This window comes from Watersipora subatra, chromosome 9 (assembly GCF_963576615.1).
Source record: "Watersipora subatra chromosome 9, tzWatSuba1.1, whole genome shotgun sequence".
NCBI classification, from domain to species: Eukaryota; Metazoa; Bryozoa; class Gymnolaemata; order Cheilostomatida; family Watersiporidae; genus Watersipora; species Watersipora subatra.
In genome coordinates, this window is record NC_088716.1 from 33,871,077 (window position 1) to 33,893,834 (window position 22,758).

The following is a 22,758-nucleotide window of genomic DNA, read 5'->3' on the forward strand; positions in this document are numbered from 1 at the left end:
TGTTGTTGGATTGATTAGTCTACACGTGGGGTGATTTGTGAAGTTATCTTTGTGGTCTTTTAATGTTATGAATGGCTGTTTCTCTGCTATTGTCTCAATTCTTTTCTCAAGTCCTAATTTGTGCGCTATTTCTTTGTCTTTTGATGTAATTTGGTTTACTGCTGTCTTGTCAGCTTTTTTGTAAGTTTTAGTCACATTATTTTGCAACATTTTGCTGTATTCATCATTTTCAAGTCTGTAAAAATTGGTTGTTTTGTCAGCTTTGACAAGTATTTTATTGTTTGCTTGTATTGTCTTAGTGTCTTGAAGTAGTCTTCGTTGAAGTTCATTGTTGTATGGCTTGAATTTGATGTTTTGTATCATTTCTGTTATCTTACTTTCAAAATCTGACATTTCTTTTATAAAAGGTGGCAGTTGCTTTGTTTCCCTAAAAAATGTAACAGACAAAGAAAAATCACATGGTACAACCCACCATTCAGCGCCAATGTTGCAACCAATATCGGACAAAAATTCTTCAGCATAGTTACAAAATGCTTCCCAAAGAAACACCCACTCCAAGCAATATTTAATAGACAAACCTTAAAACTGAGCTACTCAGTAATGCCAAACATGAAAACAATCATTGATGGGAGCAACAAAACCCTTAATAAAACCAGTACACTACAAAGAGAAGACAACGAAAAAAGTTGCAACCGCAGACAAAAGAACAACTGCCCTTTGGAAGGAAAATGCAGAGCCAAAAATGTGATATATCAAGCAACAGTAAGCAACAACACAAACAACCACGTAGCAACCTACATAGGACTTTGCTCAACTGAATTTAAAACTAGATACAGTAACCATAAAGCCTCGTTTAACCACAAAAACAAACAACACCACACAGAATTGAGCAAGCACATTTGGAAGTTGAAAGAAAGCAACTCAACATACAACATAACATGGAAAATACTAGCTCAAGCACAACCATACACAAACAAAACAAAACGATGCAAATTATGTTTACTTGAAAAATACTTCATAATATGCAAACCACACTTAGGCACATTAAATAAAAGAAATGAATTGACTTCTAATTGCAGACATGCTAGGAGTTATCTTCTCGGTTACACTTAGCACTGAATTACATGATTACCACAGCGAGCCCATTTCTGATATTTTGGCACATTCGGTAAAGCTTTTCATTTTAGTACAATCGCGTCTGATGAGTGCTCCGCACGAAACAAATTTGTAACGCAAATACTAAAAGTTTACTATTTTCGCAATAATTTTTCAAATATATATATATATATACATATACATATATATATACTCAGCCCTGTAGTTACTAGATATATATATACAGTCAAACATGGATAACTCGTCCACGGATAGCTCGAACACATGGTTAATTCGAACATTTCCTTTGGTCCGTTCCCACGTAATGAAAAATTGCTATAGATAACTCGAACTCAACACTGTTAATTCGAACTGTTTTTTTGCCCAACAGCTACCGAAACGGTTGTTTTCGCTTTAGAAAATCACTTTATTCAAAGCCATAGAGGTAAACTTCATCTTTTCGTAATTCATAAGTGTCGTTATTACCACCATCGGCAAAATATTTTTGTCAACGACTGTTCTAAAAGTTTGGTGAAATTTGATTTATACTGCGATACGATGAATAGCATGGGCTAGCCGGGTCACGCGCGCAGGAATTTTCGCCACGCACATACAAAACAAAAATCGCATGTTGTTTTGTATGTGCGTGGCAAAAATCCTTGAGTGCGTGACTCGGCTAGCCCGTGATGAATAGTTTTCCGACGTTGATTCCGTGTTGAATCAACGTCGGAATGTTGAATGTTTAAAACGTCTTAAAAAATGTTGTAATTAAACGTATACGTTGTCTGAGCTACAAAAAACTATTCATCGTTTGACCTAAACACAGAATACGTGTGTACATTCAATAAGTATCTATTCAAAAAGCGTGAGTGATATACAATGTACCGTAAAACCTCGTAAAACTTCTAATTGAACTGCCTCGGAGTGTTGCTCTTAACGAATCCCAGGTAAAGTAAGGTAATCTGCATAAACTTCAAGAAAAAACGGCAAAATTGATCGTGGGTAAAACCCCAAAAGAAAAAAATGTCTTTTCTTTTGAGCATTTCAACAACGATCAAGTTTTGCCAATGTCAATCTGAAAAACGTCCTGGCAATAACATCACCTCAAACAACAAACCAATCTCAAGTGATAGAAAAATCTCTATACTTTTTCATGAAAACGTTTTAAACTTTACATTAGAAGCATTTAATTTGAAACAAGCCATTTGTGCTTTTGATTTATATTATAGTTTGTATATGTACATGTATCTACTAATAAATAAGTAAATATATGGACTTGTGACAGTGCTCTGATAACTTGAATGCTCTGATAATTCGAACACTTTTGCTCGGTCCCTTGAAGTTCGAGTTATCCATGTTTGACTGTATATATATACAGTAGTATACAGTATACAGTAGTATATATATCACAGTATAAATCAAATTTCACCAAACTTTTAGAAAAGTCATTGACAAAAATATTTTGCAGACGGTGGTAATAACGACGCTTATGAATTACGAAAAGATGAAGTTTACCTCTATGGCTTTGAATAAAGTGATTTTCTAAAGCGAAAACAACCGTTTCGGTAGCTGTTGGGCAAAAAAACAGTTCGAATTAACAGTGTTGAGTTCGAGTTATCTATAGCAATTTATCATTACGTGGGAACGGACCAAAGAAAATGTTCGAATTAACCATGTGTTCGAGCTATCCGTGGACGAGTTATCCATGTTTGACTGTATATATATCTAGTAAATATTAAATAACAACTAGAAGAACAATTAAATATATATTGATTGGTTTCCATACTCTGAAAAAGACGCACAAAAACAATTAAAACAAAATATTGTAACAACAAAAAACATGCTAGTAAGTTTCCTAACTTACCATATGCTTTCAAAAAGCAACAAATAGAAAATAATGAAAGAAAATGTGATTAATTAAAATGTAAAATCGAATACATACAATAGCAGCTAACGCTAGCATTTGCCAAAGAAGGAAAGAAAGGTTATTCTTCATTACAACATTTGACTTTGACAAATTTGAATTCTGACGCACCGACTTGAAAGCAAACTTTTATTTTAAACTTGACGTAATTAAAATTTTATTCGCGTTCATAGTTTCAATTTCTTCTCGCAGCACAGCTAATTTTTCCTTTGTTTCGCTCTCACGATCAGCCGGTCGTTTTAAAAAACACCTATCTAAGGACATTTACCTTTGTCGTCCTTTCAACGTGTTGCGGAAAGGACGAACATATGTGTCGTCAAAAAGGGCAAATGCACGACCGCTAGCCAACTTGTCCGAATGTCTATTTTCATAGACAGCACCGGCCTTTTCACACAGTAACAGTTGGGCTGTCGCCTACTAATTGTTTGTATTTTATCAATATGCATTAGCAGTCTCTCCATCTCGTCCTAAAGATCACTATGCCGTTTGGATACTACGGTTAGTATTTTTGCCTTTATTCTTCTGTTTAATAATTGTGCATAGTGTGAATATATATCTGTCATGTTGGCGAGCCAGCTCAATCACGCGAACACCTTTCTAATATTTTTAAATACGTAATTTCATGATTATCAATTCTTACGGTATCATTCGCTTTTTCTTTGCATTAGCCATCATACTGTTATACATTATACCGTTAGCTGGTCATAGCATTAGCCATCATACCGTTAACTGGTACCGTTGTACCAGTTAAATTTCGGGCTACCAACAATACTTTTAGCTCACATAATTCTGAACTGAAAAACACTATGCCATAGTATAATCTGAGCAGTCGAAAAATACGGAGTGATGCTGTTCTCATAAAACACCTTCGACATACTTGGCCACGGACTCGTGTGCTCGTATCTCAAACATGGCTCGTATGTTAGTGTTAGAACTTGCTTAAAAACAGACTTGTATCTCAAGTTTCTCGTATGTTCGTGCACTCGTAAGTTGAAGTATGACTGTATAAGTAAAACTTGGATGAGTATATACTCACATTTTACCGTCAAGGCTCACATAACCAAGACTGCAAAAACACAAATAATCGCCGGGTATATTTAAGCAGAAGATTACTGAGTCCAATAGCTCTGCTGTACCAGGCTTGTAACAGTCATTTCCAGGAGATGAGCATTCATTTATATCTGCATAGAAAAATCATTCCATCATGAGCTAATGACTCAGTAAAAGTGAGCCAAAAGTATATACAAACATTTGATGGTGACACACTTTAGCCATGTAGAAACATTGCTAGGACTGAACTTTAGAACGGTTCTGATTTTACTGATGGATGTGGCTGTAATGAACTTTACTGATTTTCAACCACAGCACAACCGTGAAACCTAAATTAGAATGCAAGTGATTATTGCAAAAGTTTAAAACTAGTTGAATGAATAGTGACAGCAGGTTTGCACAGTACAACTGAAAGGCAAATGAAAGAACAAAAACATACAAGTTAAAAGTATAATATTAAAGTTCATAACTAGTATCTTCTGCCTCTTGCTGAACAACTTTGAGATTTTGTGTTGTTGTATGGAAATACTGCGAAAACAACATACCAATAGAGAATGCAGTCAGACTACCGGATAAGCATATAATACGTACAAGCAGCAAGACGCCTAAAATATGTCAAAAGATCCAATAACTGGAAATTTCAAAAGAAAATTACACGTATGAACTTCAAAATTGGAAGAAATCAATCATAGAAACTGTGTCAACACCAAATGGAGAACATGCCAAAGGGAAGTGGAAGCAATTAAACCTACCAACAACCATCATCAAAAAGCCACCAGAGACCACATATCACTGGCCAACATGTATGACCCACTACACCAGCCAACCATGCTATAGCAACACTTAGGTAGTTGCAAACTGCAAAACTATCACTTGTTACGCTACCTGACTCTAGATCACTGCGTATTAGAAACAATGATGAGATGCATTTGATAAATAAGAGGGAAGATAACTCCTACTCTGGTTGAGTCTGTGAAATGAGCATACCGCATATTCCGGCGTATAAGTCATCAATTTGACACCAAATTTTATGCTTAAAAACTCTTGATTTATACGGCGGTCACCTTTTTTCATGACACAAATTCTAGTAAAATTCCACTTTACAAACACCATCGCAAATTAAAATTACATAATATGACATACAGGGATTTATTCATAAAAACGTAAAATACTAGTAATCATATTCGACATGAATAACGTTAAACACCAAGTTCCATTCTTCGCCATTCAAATCATCATTGATATGATTCTCTTCTGGAATGACGTGTTTTTTCGAATTTAATGCTTTTTTCGCAGTATCTGCCCACAAGCTCACACTTTGGTGATCCGTTTGACACATACACTATGGTTCTTTTTCTTGTACATGGATCATGATTCCTTACAGAAATCTGTCCTGCGGTATGGCCTTTTTGTTAAAAATGTAAATATGCTTTATCAAAGGTGGCAGCTCGTTTTGTTGGTAAGGCTAACCAGCACAATGTTGAAGTATTATTTTTCATGCCTTGTGGTCTTCACTAAAACTGTCATCTCTCATTCATTAGTTAATTTTTATACGTAATGCTAACGGCACAAAATACATGCGCTTTTGCTGATGACGTTTTTGAATGTCATTCCGTCAGCTACTCATCGTCTGCCTCTAATGCCAACTAAACTATTAGCAGTCAAACGATTTGGCTCTGAAACAGGGTTTGATTTATATGGTAGGTTCATGTCAAAACTATGATTTTAAAATCAAACATTAGACCTCGACTTATACGCCGGGTCAGTTTGTATGCCGGAATTTATGATTATAATGCATGATCTTCATACAAACATTCACTTGCGAAAGAAACTCGATTCAGTTTAAGGCTACACTTTGACTCAAAAACTGATAGGAAATCTTTATAAGACAAACATAAATGTTAGTGGACATAGAGTGTGTGTCTCTGTGTTGCCATAAAAACTTAGCACTCAAATAGATGTTTTGAATGTAACAGCCTCAACATAATGTTAGAGTACTCGCAAGCATAGCATTTCAACTATAACACTTTAGTTATAATAGATGAACATCGTTAAACCGTTAGCTAAACATCTACTGGCTGAATATGATTAAAATGTTTTTAGATAAACTAGTTGATAGCAATTCTAGTCGATACTAGCCTGAAAAAAGTGGATGCGAACCAGTAATAGTTAATACTAATCGACCCTAATTAGTAAGCCTATTATTATCAACTAATTAACAGTGATCAATACTGGTCGAAACCAGTTGACAATAGTTAATAACCTGGTTAAATTGATGAATGAGAATTAGTATATATATTTCTCAACGTCTGTCGGTCTGTCCTTCGATATGTCTAGCTATAGCTATTAAAATTTTGGAATTGAAACTTCACATTATGCTTAACTTGAACTCACGAAGATTGCGACCGCAGGGTTGCAATCCAATTCTCTAGCCACGAGACTACAAAAGCTTTTACAATTCATCGCTTTTACTACATAACTTATACACCCTTTTCTGTTTTCACACATAAAATGACGTATTAGTTGAAACTCTGTTAACTCTATGAAATGCCATGTTTTTTCGTGCCATGCTTTTTGGCGATTTCTGGTTTTTTGTAAGGTTCAATTACTAAATCGCGGTAAAGGCCAATTTTTTTCACGCGGACAATTGTATAATTTCCCATAGATATACTCTCTACATATACTCTCTGTCTCTGTTTGGTCAGACAAAGACAATACGATATCTCACTTTTACATTTGTACTAGTATCAAGAGGTACCAGTATCATCGTATTCAAAGTTTTGATGGATAGCTTCTGCTAGAACAGTAATCTTTTTTACACACACTCACACTTCTATGCATGAAATGTTATCATTAATTCAACATTTTCAAGATTTTTCTTTTGTTTTCTCAGTTCGTATTAATTGTATCATTACCAAATCATCTTTTATTGTAATCGTAGCAAAACATACTTAATTTAGCTATTACTTGCTAATTATTTCACTTTTGCATTTAAACCTTTTTAGAGTTGCTTTATTTTCCTTTAATTTTATTTGACCTGCACAAAACATTTTTTTCGTGATATGAAGTTTGAAAGTTATTGTTGTTTGACAAAGTTTGAAAACCTTTACAATTGTTTAATTTTTCTCTTAATTTATTTAAACTGCATGAAACATTCTTCTTATGATATGAATTTGAAAGTTAGAATGGCAACTGCTGTTATATAATAAACAAAAATAAATTTTCTTTGCAAAGACTTTTATTAACTGGGCAACGCCGGGCATTCATCTAGTTTGTATATTTGATTCATTTAAATGAGTGGTCCTCATTGTACAAGTTATAATTTACATTGTAATTCCTTAAATCTGTAATCAGTTTCATTTGAGAATTGTTTAAAAAACTCACAGATTTTTCATTACTGTGCCTTTCAAAGCAATGTTAAATTGTTAAAAATTACAAAGTGCAATACGGATGTCAAAGCATTTTATTTTTGTATTACAACAGCAGTCGTTTTAAATGCGTCCCCTTTTATGCAACGATTTGCAGCAGCCCCAGAATAATTGTACCATTTTTTACTCTCTTTGCTTTGTTACAGAAAAGGCAAACGGACGGATAAAGAACAGCCAATAATATATAGCTATTCATCAACGCTAATCAGTACCGGCATCCACTAGTTGTAACTGGTTAATACTAGTCGATACCGATCAAAACTAAATGACAGTTCTGGTTAAATACTTGCACCAGAATACCTTTAGCAGCTCTTACCAAAGCAGGCATCTAGTTGGTTCTGAAGTCCATGGTCATAACCTTCGCCACAGTCACACCTGTGCGTACAAACAGGGTTACCTTGTCCATCTACACCAAGTTCCTCAACACATGTATGCAGTTCTCCTCCGATTGGATTACACGGAGCATCAGTGTGCTCACCATTAATATCAATGCAAGGATGAACTGTACATACACACTCCGGAAGGTCTGTGCACAGCTGAAATATATTTGTTCATTTAGAAGTAAAGGCAATAGTTAAACTGAAACAAAAACAAATAATTTTTAATAAAGTAACTAAAACTCGAGTATCGTTAAAAAACTAGTCTCAAGTTGTACAAGAAGACCTTTTCTAAAATATCAGAAAGTCATAACACGCGGTTTAGCGATACCAGAGCTTACTGCACTTATATATATATATATATATGATAGGAGGTAAATGCTTCCAATTAATTTTTGTAGATGATGGCAGTCTCATGATCAGTAGATTTTGATATATGTAGCAAATACTTACAACTGTTTCATGTGTTGGTCCAAGTCCAGCACAATCCGCTACAGGTCGTTCGCTTTCACCAATATCAGTGCAGAATCGAGTTCGCATTTTTGTAGCAGCTGTACCACAGGTCTGTAAACAGGGACTAAAACCTGACCAGTCCGAGTAAAAAACTTCACAAAATTCTCCAGTCCTGTTAAAAATGCATTTGCAGGAAGGAACTCCTTGAAGGATGAGACAACTTCCAGCATTTGAGCAGTTTACACTGGCACACAGGTCACCTAAAGTTATACAGAATAAAACATACAAAATTGTACCTGTTCATAGCACATAAAAAGAAGCTGTATGCTAGAAAGGTTGTATCCTAAAGATTGGTACCATAAACTCTGGGGTGTAAGTCGACCCAGTGTATAAGCTAAGGGATACAAGTTTGGTTTAAAATCCCTGGTTTTAACATGTACCAGCCGTAGAAGTCAACCCCCTTCTCTGGCTCCTATCGTTTGATTGATAATAGTTCAGTCGACATCAGAAGCTGGTGATGCATAGCTGAGGAAATGGCATTCAAAAACTCCATCAACATAAAAGGCCCATGTTAATTTGTACTGTCGGCAATACGTACAACAACTAACTAAAGAATGAAAAATGCCAGTCCTTTAAGTGCACAGGGTATGAAAAGCAATACTTCACCATCATACTGGCCCACCTCGCCAGTAGGACGAAACTGTCACCTATGATAATACTGTATGTGCTGTTTTTAACAGGAAAGCAGCAACGCAAAACAGATTTATGTCAAGAATCGCGATTCATGTAAAGAAAAAAAATTGATGAATGTTGATGTGTCCAATGAATTACTGAAGTGTGGGCTTGTCGGAGTTGTTATATAGGATTTGTGGGGCTCAGGCTATATTGGCGTCTGAGCTTAAAGCAGTTGCAGGTAATCATGGCAATTACGGTGAGTGAATATAAAGCTAGTGAATAAAGCTAGTGGATAAAGCTAGTGGATAACGTGACAAAAAACGTGCTCGCCGTATAAGCCGAGAATGGATTATTAAGCTTGAAATTTGGTGCCAGATAGTTAACTTGTACACCACACTATACGGTAATAGCCATAAATAGACAATTAATTGTACATTATACAAAGCTGTGTTGCAACAAGCTTGACCAAAAATGTGAGATATATATATATATATAACTGGTGTTCTAGGATTACACTGTTTCGGGACTATTTACGATCCAAAGTAAAAGAGACGATGGGCCGACAAAAAGAATGTGTAAAACACTTCTGTGTTAACAGTCAGTTCGAAATAGCAAGCAATACTGAGGCTCCATTGAAACCCAGTTGTGCGAAAAACGCTCACAAACTAATAAAAACAATAAGTTTTCATAAGGAGATGAGTCTGTGTATTCAAGTGTTTGCATTGATATCACTGAAATAATATATTGAAAAATAAATTGTTTGGTATATACTTCATGGCAGTAATTATTGGCAACTATAGAAAAGAGTACATGACAACATCTTTAACTTGTGCTCTAACTTTAAGCTCTCGGATGTGAACAAAGTGCAGCAAACTCCAAACTGAGCAAAGCTAATAAATAAGTCTCACCATGGACTAAGATTAAGTTGTTGTCAAAGGTAAAGCAAATGGGTTATAAACATTGAAATATGAAAACCTTCCTGTTACTGGGAGTATACATAGTAAAATGCATAGACTGACTATAATAGAATTGAAAAAATGTTAGCAAATGTTAAAGTCTTAGTAAGGCCCAGAAAATGAGATAATTTACCTGTAGTTGTGGATGTAGTTGGTTCAGGAGTAGTTGTAGATATTGTTGGGTCAGGGGTAGTTGTTGTTGGTTCAGGAGTAGTTGTAGATGTTGTTGGTTCAGGAGTAGTTGTAGATGTTGTTGGTTTAGGAGTAGTTGTAGATGTTGTTGGTTCAAGGGTAGTTGTTGTTGGTTCAGGGGTAGTTGTAGTTGTTGTTGGTTCAGGAGTAGTTGTAGATGTTTTTGGTTCAGGAGTAGTTGTTGTTGGTCCAGGAGTAGTTGTTGTTGGTTCAGGAGTAGTTGTAGTTGTTGTAGGTTCAGGGGTAGTTGTAGTTGTTGTGGGTTCAGGGGTAGTTGTAGTTGTTGTTGATCCAGTAGTAGTTGTAGATGTTGTCTGTTCAGGAGTAGTTGTAGATGTTGTTGGTTCAGGATTGGTTGTAGTTGTTGTTGGTTCAGGGGTAAATGTAGATGTTGTTGGTTCAGGAGTAGTTGTAGATGTTGTTGGTTTAGGAGTAGTTGTAGAGGTTGTAGGTTCAGGAAAAGTTGTAGTTGTTGTTGGTTCAAGGGTAGTTGTAGATGTCTGTTCAGGAGTAGTTGTTGTTGGTTCAGGGGTAGTTGTAGATGTTGTTGGTTCAAGAGTAGTTGTAGATGTTGTTGGTTTAGGAGTAGTTGTTGTTGTTGTTGGTTCAGGGGTAGTTGTAGATGTTGTTGGTTCAGGGGTAGTTGTAGATGTTGTTGGTTTAGGAATAGTTGTTGATGTTGTTGGTTTAGGGGTAGTTGTAGTTGCAGTCGGTTCAGGAGTACTTGTAGATGTTGTTGGTTCAAGAGTAGTTGTAGATGTTGTTGGTTTAGGAGTACTTGTTGTTGTTGTTGGTTCAGGAGTAGTTGTAGATGAGGCTGGTTCAGGAGTAGTTGTTGTTGGTTCAGGGGTAGTTGTTGTTGGTTCAGGAGTAGTTGTATATGTTGTTGGTTCAAGAGTAGTTGTAGTTTTTGTTGGTTCAAGGGTAGTTGTAGTTTTTGTTGGTTCAAGGGTAGTTGTAGATGTGGTTGGTTCAGGGGTAGTTGTAGATGTTGTTGGTTCAAGAGTAGTTGTAGATGTTGTTGGTTTAGGAGTACTTGTTGTTGTTGTTGGTTCAGGAGTAGTTGTAGATGAGGTTGGTTTAGGAGTAGTTGTTGTTGGTTCAGGGGTAGTTGTTGTTGGTTCAGGAGTAGTTGTAGATGTTGTTGGTTCAAGAGTAGTTGTAGTTTTTGTTGGTTCAAGGGTAGTTGTAGTTTTTGTTGGTTCAAGGGTAGTTGTAGATGTTGTTGGTTCAGGAGTAGTTGTAGATGTTGTTGGTTCAGGAGTAGTTGTAGATGTAGTTGGTTCAGGAGTAGTTGTAGATGTTGTTGGTCCAGGAGTAGTTGTTGTTGGTTCAGGAGTAGTTGTAGATGTTGTTGGTTTAGGAGTAGTTGTAGATGTTGTTGGTTTAGGAGTAGTTGTAGATGTTGTTGGTTCAGGGGTAGTTGCAGATGTTGGTTCAAGAGTAGTTGTAGTTGTTGTTGGTTCAGGAGTAGTTGTAGATGTTGTTGGTTTAGGAGTAGTTGTAGATGTTGTTGGTTCAAGGGTAGTTGTTGTTGGTTCAGGGGTAGTTGTAGTTGTTGTCGGTTCAGGAGTAGTTGTAGATGTTTTTGGTTCAGGAGTAGTTGTTGTTGGTCCAGGAGTAGTTGTTGTTGGTTCAGGAGTAGTTGTAGTTGTTGTGGGTTCAGGGGTAGTTGTAGTTGTTGTTGATCCAGTGGTAGTTGTAGAGGTTGTAGGTTCAGGAATTGTTGTAGTTGTTGTTGGTTCAAGAGTAGTTGTAGATGTTGTCTGTTCAGGAGTAGTTGTAGATGTTGTTGGTTCAGGATTGGTTGTAGTTGTTGTTGGTTCAGGGGTAAATGTAGATGTTGTTGGTTCAGGAGTAGTTGTAGATGTTGTTGGTTTAGGAGTAGTTGTAGAGGTTGTAGGTTCAGGAAAAGTTGTAGTTGTTGTTGGTTCAAGAGTAGTTGTAGATGTCTGTTCAGGAGTAGTTGTTGTTGGTTCAGGGGTAGTTGTAGATGTTGTTGGTTCAAGAGTAGTTGTAGATGTTGTTGGTTTAGGAGTAGTTGTTGTTGTTGTTGGTTCAGGGGTAGTTGTAGATGTTGTTGGTTCAGGAGTAGTTGTAGATGTTGTTGGTTCAGGGGTAGTTGTAGATGTTGTTGGTTTAGGAATAGTTGTTGATGTTGTTGGTTTAGGGGTAGTTGTAGTTGTAGTCGGTTCAGGAGTACTTGTAGATGTTGTTGGTTCAAGAGTAGTTGTAGATGTTGTTGGTTTAGGAGTACTTGTTGTTGTTGTTGGTTCAGGAGTAGTTGTAGATGAGGTTGGTTCAGGAGTAGTTGTTGTTGGTTCAGGGGTAGTTGTTGTTGGTTCAGGAGTAGTTGTAGATGTTGTTGGTTCAAGAGTAGTTGTAGTTTTTGTTGGTTCAAGGGTAGTTGTAGTTTTTGTTGGTTCAAGGGTAGTTGTAGATGTGGTTGGTTCAGGGGTAGTTGTAGATATTGTTGGTTCAAGAGTAGTTGTAGATGTTGTTGGTTTAGGAGTAGTTGTAGATGTTGTTGGTTCAGGAGTAGTTGTAGATGAGGTTGGTTCAGGAGTAGTTGTTGTTGGTTCAGGAGTAGTTGTAGAAGTTGTTGGTTCAGGAGTAGTTGTAGATGTTGTTTGTTCAAGAGAAGCTGTAGATGTTGTCTGTTTAAGAGTAGCTGTAGATGTAGTTGTCTCAAGAGTAGCTGTAGATGTTGTTGATTCAGGAGTAGCTGTAGATGTAGTTGGTTCAAGAGTAGATGTAGCTGCTGTTGGTTCAAAAAAGGCAGTCGATGTTGTTGGTTGAGGAGCAGTTGTAACTGTTGTTGGCTCAGGAGTTGCTGTAGATGTAGTTGGTTCAAGAGTAGTTGTAGGTGTTGTTGGCTCAAGAATAGCTCTAGATGTTGTTTGTTCAAGAGCCATTGTAATGGTTGTTGGTTCAAGAATACTTGTAGATATTGTTGGTTCTAGATCTAGCGTAGCTGTAGATGTAGTTGGCTCCAAAGTAGTTGTGGATGGGCTTGGTTCAAGAGTAGCTGTAGATGTAGTAGGTTCGAAAGTAGCTGTAGTTGTTGTTGGTTCAAGAAAGGCAGTCGATGCTGTTGGTTGAGGAGTAGTTGTAATTGTTGTTGGCTCAAGAGTGGCTGCAGATGTAGTTGATTCAAGAGTAGTGTTAGATGGAGTGGGTTCAAGAGTAGCTGTAGCTGTTGTTGGTTCAAGAAAGGCAGTCGATGTTGTTGGTTGAGGAGCAGTTGTAACTGTTGTTGGCTCAGGAGTTGCTGTAGATGTAGTTGGTTCAAGAGTAGTTGTAGGTGTTGTTGGCTCAAGAATAGCTGTAGATGTTGTTTGTTCAAGAGTAGTTGTAATGGTTGTTGGTTCAAGAATACTTGTGGATGTTGTTGGTTCTAGATTTAGAGTAGCTGTAGATGTAGTTGGTTCAAAAGTAGTTGTGGGTGGGGTTGGTTCAAGAGTAGCTGTAGATGTAGTAGGTTCGAAAGTAGCTGTAGTTGTTTTTGGTTCAAGGGTAGTTCTAGTTGTCGTTGGTTCAAGAAAGGCAGTCGATGTTGTTGGTTGAGGAGCACTTGTAAGTGTTGTTGGCTCAGGAGTTGCTGTAGATGTAGTTCGTTCAAGAGTAGTTGTAGGTGTTGTTGGTTCTAGATCTAGAGTAGCTGTAGATGTAGTTGGTTCAGGAGTAGTTATGGATGGGGTTGGTTCAAGAGTAGCGGTATATGTAGTTGAATCAGGAGTAGTTGCAGATGTTGTTTGTTCAAGAGAGGCTGTAGATGTTGTCTGTTTAAGAGTAGCTGTAGATGTAGTTGGTTCAAGAGTAGCTGTAGGTGTTGTTGACTCAAGATAGGCTGTAGATGTTGCTGGCTCAGGAGCCAGTGTATTGGTTGTTGGTTCAAGAGTAGCTGTAGTAGTCTGTTCAAGAATAGCCCTAGATGTTGTTGTTTCAAGAGTAGTTGTAATGGTTGTTGGTTCAGGAGTAGTTGTAGTGGTTGTTAGTTCAAGAGTAGCTGTAGATGTAGTAGGTTCGAAACTAGCTGTAGTTGTTGTTTGTTCAAGAGTCGCTGTATATCTAGTTGAATCAGGAGTAATTCTATTTGTTGTTGGTTCAAGAAAGGCAGTAGATGTTGTTCGTTCATGAGTAGTTGTAATTGTTGTTGGCTCAAGAGTGGATGCAGATGTAGTTGATTCAAGATTAGTTGTAGATGTAGTAGCTTCGAAAGTAGCTGTAGTTGTTGTTTGTTTAAGAGTAGCTGTAGGTGTTGTTGGTTCAAGAGTAGCTGTAGCGGTTGTTGGTTCAAGAGTAGTTCTAGTAGTTGTTGGTTCAAGAAAGGCAGTCGATGTTTTTAGTTGAGGAGCAGTTGTAAGTGTTGTTGTCTCAGGAGTTGCTGTAGATGTAGTTCGTTCAAGAGTAGTTGTAGGTGTTGTTGTTTCAAGAGTAGTTGTAATGGTTGTTGGTTGAAGAATAGTTGTAGATGTTGTTGGTTCGGGAGTAGTTGTGGATGTGGTTGGTTCAAAAGTAGCTGTAGCTGTTGTTTGTTCAAGAGTAGCTGTAGTTGTTTTTGGTTCAAGGGTTGCTGTAGATGTTGTTGGTTCAAGAGTAGCTGTATATGTAGTTGAATCAGGAGTAGTTGTAGATGTTGTTTGTTCAAGAGAAGCTGTAGATGTTGTCTGTTTAAGAGTAGCTGTAGTTGTTTCAAGAGTAGCTGTAGATGTTGTTGGTTCAAGAGTAGCTGTAGGTGTTGTTGACTCAAGAATGGCTGTAGATGTTGTTGGCTCAGGAGCCATTGTAATGGTTGTTGGTTCAAGAGTAGCTGTAGTAGTCTGTTCAAGCATAGCCGTAGTTGTTGTTGTTTCAAGAGTACTTGTAGATGTTGTTGGTTCAGGAGTAGTTGTAGATGTTGTTGGTTCAGGAGTAGTTGTAGATGTTGTTGGTTTAGGAGTAGTTGTGGATGTGGTTGGTTCAGGAGTAGTTGTAGATGTTTTTGGTTCAGGGGTAGCTGTAGATGTTGTTGGTTCAAGAGTAGCTGTAGTTGTTTTTGGTTCAAGAGTAGCTGTAGATGTTGTTGGTTCAAGAGTAGCTGTAGGTGTTGTTGACTCAAGAATGGCTGTAGATGTTGTTGGCTCAGAAGCCATTGTAATGGTTGTTGGTTCAAGAGTAGCTGTAGTAGTCTGTTCAAGCATAGCCGTAGTTGTTGTTGTTTCAAGAGTACTTGTAGATGTTGTTGGTTCAAGAGTAGTTGTAGATGTTGTTGGTTCAGGAGTAGTTGTAGATGTTGTTGGTTCAAGAGTAGCTGTAGTTGTTTCAAGAGTGGCTGTAGATGTTGTTGGTTCAAGAGTAGCTGTAGGTGTTGTTGACTCAAGAATGGCTGTAGATGTTGTTGGCTCAGGAGCCATTGTAATGGTTGTTGGTTCAAGAGTAGCTGTAGTAGTCTGTTCAAGCATAGCCGTAGTTGTTGTTGTTTCAAGAGTACTTGTAGATGTTGTTGGTTCAGGAGTAGTTGTAGATGTTGTTGGTTCAGGAGTAGTTGTAGATGTTGTTGGTTTAGGAGTAGTTGTGGATGTGGTTGGTTCAGGAGTAGTTGTAGATGTTTTTGGTTCAGGGGTAGCTGTAGATGTTGTTGGTTCAAGAGTAGCTGTAGTTGTTTTTGGTTCAAGAGTAGCTGTAGATGTTGTTGGTTCAAGAGTAGCTGTAGGTGTTGTTGACTCAAGAATGGCTGTAGATGTTGTTGGCTCAGAAGCCATTGTAATGGTTGTTGGTTCAAGAGTAGCTGTAGTAGTCTGTTCAAGCATAGCCGTAGTTGTTGTTGTTTCAAGAGTACTTGTAGATGTTGTTGGTTCAAGAGTAGTTGTAGATGTTGTTGGTTCAGGAGTAGTTGTAGATGTTGTTGGTTTAGGAGTAGTTGTGGATGTGGTTGGTTCAGGAGTAGTTGTAGATGTTTTTGGTTCAGGGGTAGCTGTAGATGTTGTTGGTTCAAGAGTAGCTGTAGTTGTTGTTGGTTCAAGAGCCATTGTAATGGTTGTTTGTTCTAGAGTAGCTGTAGTAGTTTGTTCAAGAGTAGCCGTAGATTTTGTTGTTTCAAGAGTACTTGTAGATGTTGTTGGTTCTAGATCTAGAGTAGCTGTAGATGGAGTTGGTTCACGAGTAGCTGTAGATGTTGTTGGTTCAAAAGTAGTTGTAATGGTTATTGGTTCAAGAGTAGCTGTAGTTGTTTTTGGTTCAAGAGTAGCTGTAGATGTTGTTGGTTCAAGAGCCATTGTAATGGTTGTTTGTTCTAGAGTAGCTGTAGTAGTTTGTTCAAGAGTAGCCGTAGATTTTGTTGTTTCAAGAGTACTTGTAGATGTTGTTGGTTCTAGATCTAGAGTAGTTGTAGATGTTTTTGGTTCAGGGGTAGCTGTAGATGTTGTTGGTTCAAGAGTAGCTGTAGTTGTTTTTGGTTCAAGAGTAGCTGTAGATGTTGTTGGTTCAAGAGTAGCTGTAGGTGTTGTTGACTCAAGAATGGCTGTAGATGTTGTTGGCTCAGAAGCCATTGTAATGGTTGTTGGTTCAAGAGTAGCTGTAGTAGTCTGTTCAAGCATAGCCGTAGTTGTTGTTGTTTCAAGAGTACTTGTAGATGTTGTTGGTTCAAGAGTACTTGTAGATGTTGTTTGTTCAAGAGTAGCTGTAGATGTTGTTCGTTCAAGAGTAGCTGTAGATGTAATTGATTCAAGAGTAGCTGTAGCGGTTGTTTGTTCAAGAGTAGTTCTAGTTGTTGTTGGTTCAAGAAAGGCAGTCGATGTTTTTGGTTGAGAAGCAGTTGTAAGTGTTGTTGTCTCAGGAGTTGCTGTAGATGTAGTTCGTTCAAGAGTAGTTGGAGGTGTTGTTGGCTCAGGAGTTGCTGTAGATGTAGTTCGTTCAAGAGTAGTTGTAGGTGTTGTTGGTTCAAGAGTAGTTGTAGGTGTTGTCGGCTCAAGAGTATCTGTAGGAGTTTGTTCAAGAGTAGCTGTAGTTGTTTTTGGTTCAAGAGTAGCCGCAGTTGTTTTTGGTTCAGGAGTAGCTGTAGTTGTTGTTGGTATAAAAGTACCTGTCGATGTTGTTTGTTCAGGAGTAGTTGTCGATGTTGTTGGTTCAGGGGTAGTCGTATAGGCTGTGTTAGCTAATTCAGCATTTGTCCTGTTGTTTACTATTTCACAAGCAACCATAAACAGACCGCAAGTAGCCATAATTTTGCCTGTCCTTCCTACAAAAGTCAAATGATAGCAATGTTTGGCATCTGAGCATACTTTACCAATGCAATCGCATTCATTGCACTATCACACTTTGATTTCTTTTAGTGTTTTTGATTTCTTTTCGGCTATATTTTAGCATCTGCCAAAATCTGAAAAAAAGTTTTTGCATGTTTAACATTTTCAGATGAGGTTTGAGATTTGGTATGGTTCAGGTTCCAGGTAGTTACTGATCAAAGAACATTCATCTGTTAGCATAAATCATATTTACATCCAGGAAAACTTGAAATATTGCTCTTAATACTAGCATGCTTGGCAGTCTTGAGCTCAATGAGAGATCGTTATAAGTACTCACTATATTTAATATTAATTCGTTATCTTATAATCTATGTTCGTGTCTATTATTTATAGTGGTTAGAATGCTGGACTGTAAATTGGAGTACCTCAGTTAGTTCCTTGTGCGAAACCGTTTGTTTAGCGTCAATTTATTATTAGAATTTGTTTGTACAGACGAAGGGCTTCACTTTATTATAGTAAATATTGGCATATACTTTTGATTTGTACACCCAACTTTTGTGAACCATCACTTTAAATAAAAATGTCAACTTATTCAATATTTCATCCACATAGCCCTTTAGACTGCCAACAATAGTTTCAGAAGCAATTAGCTGTTTGCTATGAAAGGCAATTAAGAGCATCAAGTTATAGTAGTTCTTGGCAGCTTTTTGTGCATTTTGAGTATTTTTGCAGTGAAGGAGTTAGCAATATGCTTGATTACATAGCAGTATACACTTGGCTATGTTGGCAATAGATAAGACAACAGGATTTCATTTAAATTAGACGTTTCTTCGGAAAACAGATTATATTCGTGGAATGTTTGTAAGAAAAAGTAAAATTAGCCATTCTAGACAAAGCTCTGTAAAACAATTATAATAGAAATTTTAAAGATTAATTGTTTAAGTAAAATTCGTAATAGATTTTACGCATGATAGTGGAAGGAGAGAGACAAGACATGACAAGGTGACCAGAGGCAAGTGGTAGACAATAAGCATTGTCTACCACTGTGAATAAACATAGATATTGTGCATTGTTCACTGTACATAAATATAGTGTACAATAAATAATATCTAAAGTTCACAATAAACAATATCTGTAGTGTGCAATAAACAATATCTATAATGTACAATAAACATTATATTACATTGTTATCACTGTGTACAATAAAAAATGTATTACATATTTATCACTGTATACAATAAACAATATATTACATCTTTATCACTGTATACAATAAACAATATATTACATCTTTATCACTGTATATAATAAACAATATATTACATTTTTATCACTGTATATAATAAACAATATGTTACATCTTTATCACTGTATACAATAAACAATATATTACATCTTTATCACTGTATATAATAAACATTATATTACACCTTTATCACTGTCTACAATAAACAATATATCACATCTTTATCACTGTATATAATAAACAATATATTACATCTTTATCACTGTATATAATAAACAATATATTACATCTTTATCACTGTATATAATAAACAATATCTTACAACTTTATCACTGTATATAATAAACAATATGTTACATCTTTATCACTGTATATAATAAACAATATAATACATCTTTATCACTGTATATAATAAACAATATATTACATCTTTATCACTGTATATAATAAACAATATAATACATCTTTATCACTGTATATAATAAAGACTCTCATTTCAGAAAAAGTCCCTCATTGCTAATAATTATTCTATAAATATTATTTCAGAAATTTGGTTTTAAAACAAACAAAGCATGAAAAGGTTTGTTTAATGTTTTGGTGTTCGAGCAAAGCATTCACTGTGTCAATTACAAATTACTATTTGGTAAAGAACATGCTGGTTTTAGAAGTAAGTCTCTGCAATCACTACAATCCTATTTTCAAAAAAGGCTTCAAAAAGTTGTCTTGAATGACAAAGAATTCTTGATGCAAGAAATGAATGTCAGTGTTCAACAGGATCTCTTATTGCTGAAGTATTGTTTCAAATACATGCATATATACATGATATCAGACTTATTATCTCAAATACATGCATATATAGTACATGATATCAGACTTATTCTCTCAAATACGTGCATATATACATGATATCAGACTTATTCTCTCAAATACATGCATATATACATGATATCAGACTTATTCTCTCAAATACGTGCATATATACATGATATCAGACTTATTCTCTCAAATACATGCATATATACATGATATCAGACTTATTCTCTCAAATACCTGCATATATACATGATATCAGACTTATTATCTCAAATACATGCATATATACATGATATCAGACTTATTCTTTCAAATACATGCATATATACATGATATCAGACTTATTCTCTCAAATACGTGCATATATACATGATATCAGACTTATTCTCTCAAATACATGCATATATACATGATATCAGACTTATTCTCTCAAATACGTGCATATATACATGATATCAGACTTATTCTCTCAAATACATGCATATATACATGATATCAGACTTATTCTCTCAAATACATGCATATATACATGATATCAGACTTATTCTCTCAAATACATGCATATATACATGATATCAGACTTATTCTCTCAAATACATGCATATATACATGATATCAGACTTATTCTCTCAAATACATGCATATATACATGATGTCAGACTTATTCTCTCTAATACATGCATATATACATGATATCAGACTTATTCTCTCTAATACATGCATATATACATGATATCAGACGTATTCTCAGACGGTTGGTGAGTCCTCGCAATGATTTGCAAGTTCTTGAAGATAATTTCATTCTCACCATGCAAACTATCAACAACTGGCATGTTTTAAATCATATGGTAATCAATGTACAAATATTGTATTTATCTTTATGTGACTCTGAATAACCTTTATCATCAACAACATAACAGAAATATTATCACTAGTTCCTTAGTGTTGCGTGTAATATCCGTGCTCTTAACAGATTACCAATTATTATAAATTACCAAGTAACCAATTATTTCATTTGATTGACTAATTGTTACACTTGATTTTAACCATTTTTTATGGCACAATTTAAAAAAAAACATTTCTGTTTGAATTGACATCATAGCCAATTAATTGTTAAAAAACAATACCAAACATATAGAATAAACAGTATTCAAAGTCTATAATAAAGAATCTTTGGCTAAGTTTGAAGCGTTCAAAGTGGAATCTTACCGAGCAACATAGCGTTCATGGGGAGGTATGGCTCCACAATGACTGGTTACTTTTTTCTGTATCGCTTCATATAATCAATTGTACAATGAATACTACTCGAGCCTTTTATGTGCAAAGAGTCAATTGTTTGTTGGTTGAATATCATTTGCTATTGCCTTCTCAACTAACCAAACAGAGCAGAGACATACTACATTGATAGCGTTTAGCTCTCTAGCTCACCTTTTCTATTTATGACATGCTTTGGTCAACTTTGATATATAATCTCTTTTACTATTGAACAAGCTACTCAAATTAAAAACAGGAACACAAACAAGATTAATCACGCTTTGTCATTCTACTATTTTACTCGGGTGTCACAACTATTTTATTTTGATTGTCAAGGTCATTGTCATGGTCAAGTTATTTGAACTCTTCAACACTGCTTCACTACTCTATCTGATTTTAGCTGGAATATTCTAGTCGTATGTATGCATGCATATATATATATATATACATGCATACATTTGTATATACATATATTATATACATGTATATATATTATATATATACATGTATATATATTATATATATCTATCTTTGATGGTGTGCTGTTTGGTTTTGTGTATGGCATAAATGTCTCGGTGTTAAGGTCAAACGTGACATCAAGAAAATTCACAATCTCGATGTGAATTTAGATCAATCTTATAAATATACAAGATTGATCAATCTTATATATATATATATATATTTATATATATATAAATATACATGTATATATATATATATATATATATATATATATATATATATATATATATATATATATATATATATATATATATATATATATATATATATATATATATATATATATTCATGTGTACTTGAGTTGGTGTTCATATTCGCTTGTCTTAAGGACCTGTTGGTAAATTGGTGCTGCTCTATTAAATGTGTCTTTGTTTGAGGAGATAGTTGATAACCGCATGTTTATGGCATCTGGAATCCAGTACTCCAGGAGTTTGGTTAGATTTACTGTGCACATATGCTGATTCTACTATTTGTGAAATGGTGGGATCAAACTTACTGCACCAAATAAAATAAAAGCACGGAAACAACTTTGGCCTTTACCGAGATGATGGACGCCTTAAAAGCAACGCCAAGGAAGATTGACAATATAAAGAAAGACCTATGCTCAAATTTTAATAAGTTTAACTTGAAGAACACAATTGACGCTAACAAAAAGATCGTGAATTTCCTTGATGTCACGTTTGACCTTAACACCGGGGCATGTATGCCATACACAAAACCAAACAGCACACCATCAAAGATAGATATATATAATATATATACATGTATATATGCATATAATATATGTATGTATATATAAATGTATGCATGTGTATATATATATATACATTTATATATGCATATATACATGTATATATGCATATACCTACCACACTTATTAGAGCGAGGTTGACAAAAATAAGATATTCCAAAAAAAGCATAAAAAGATTGAACCAAAATGTAAACTTAAATTTACCAGACTTATGTGATTTGCTTTTCTTCCAGAAGGACAGACGATAAATAATTCCCTTTTGTCAATGTGCAGACGCACCTCTACGTAATGTACGAATATCATTATGGCACAGATGTGTTTACTTAGTCTCTGGCCCCTCTGTAAGCAACAACAATAGCAGTCAACTCGGCACAACAGACCTCTCCTAGCCATAACATATAAGGCAATTAATCGAGAGCTATTATTTACAATGGAAAATCAAACAATAAGTTATATAGGGAGATTTGCATCAATAACCTTGAGTTGTTCAAATATCTGGATGCACAGCTCATTAGGTACAAACAATGTTTGTCTTTGTATGTAAACTTTTCACGGGGATATCTTATTGTTCAAAGCTAACAACTTTATGCTCACAACATGCGTCATAACAAAATATAACGCTTGTTTTAATTTGATAGATAATATTTATCACCACTCTTGGAAATGTTGCTAATGCCTAATTATTAATCAACAAACAGGCCTTTTGATTGCCTGTTACAATTCTATTTGTTTCTACAAGTTCAGTATGCATTATATGGATGCTTTGAGAAACTGAGTAAATGCTATTTATTAAACTGAC

General features: G+C 35.6%; 1 protein-coding gene across 1 annotated transcript in view; it reads right to left on the minus strand.

Annotated features, from left to right (window-relative positions):
- The window catches only part of LOC137404988 (mucin-2-like), a 32,972-nt gene extending 15,620 nt beyond the window's left edge, over nt 1–17,352 (minus strand). Inside the window, exons 1-4 of the mRNA XM_068091216.1 lie at nt 14,735–17,352; nt 10,092–12,769; nt 7,814–7,999; nt 4,056–4,200 (exon numbers count right to left, since the gene is read on the minus strand). Coding sequence (XP_067947317.1) covers nt 4,056–4,200; nt 7,814–7,999; nt 10,092–12,769; nt 14,735–17,352 — 5,627 coding nt within the window. The remainder of the gene's footprint in view (nt 1–4,055; nt 4,201–7,813; nt 8,000–10,091; nt 12,770–14,734) is intronic.
- Nucleotides 17,353–22,758: the final 5,406 nt, after the last annotated feature.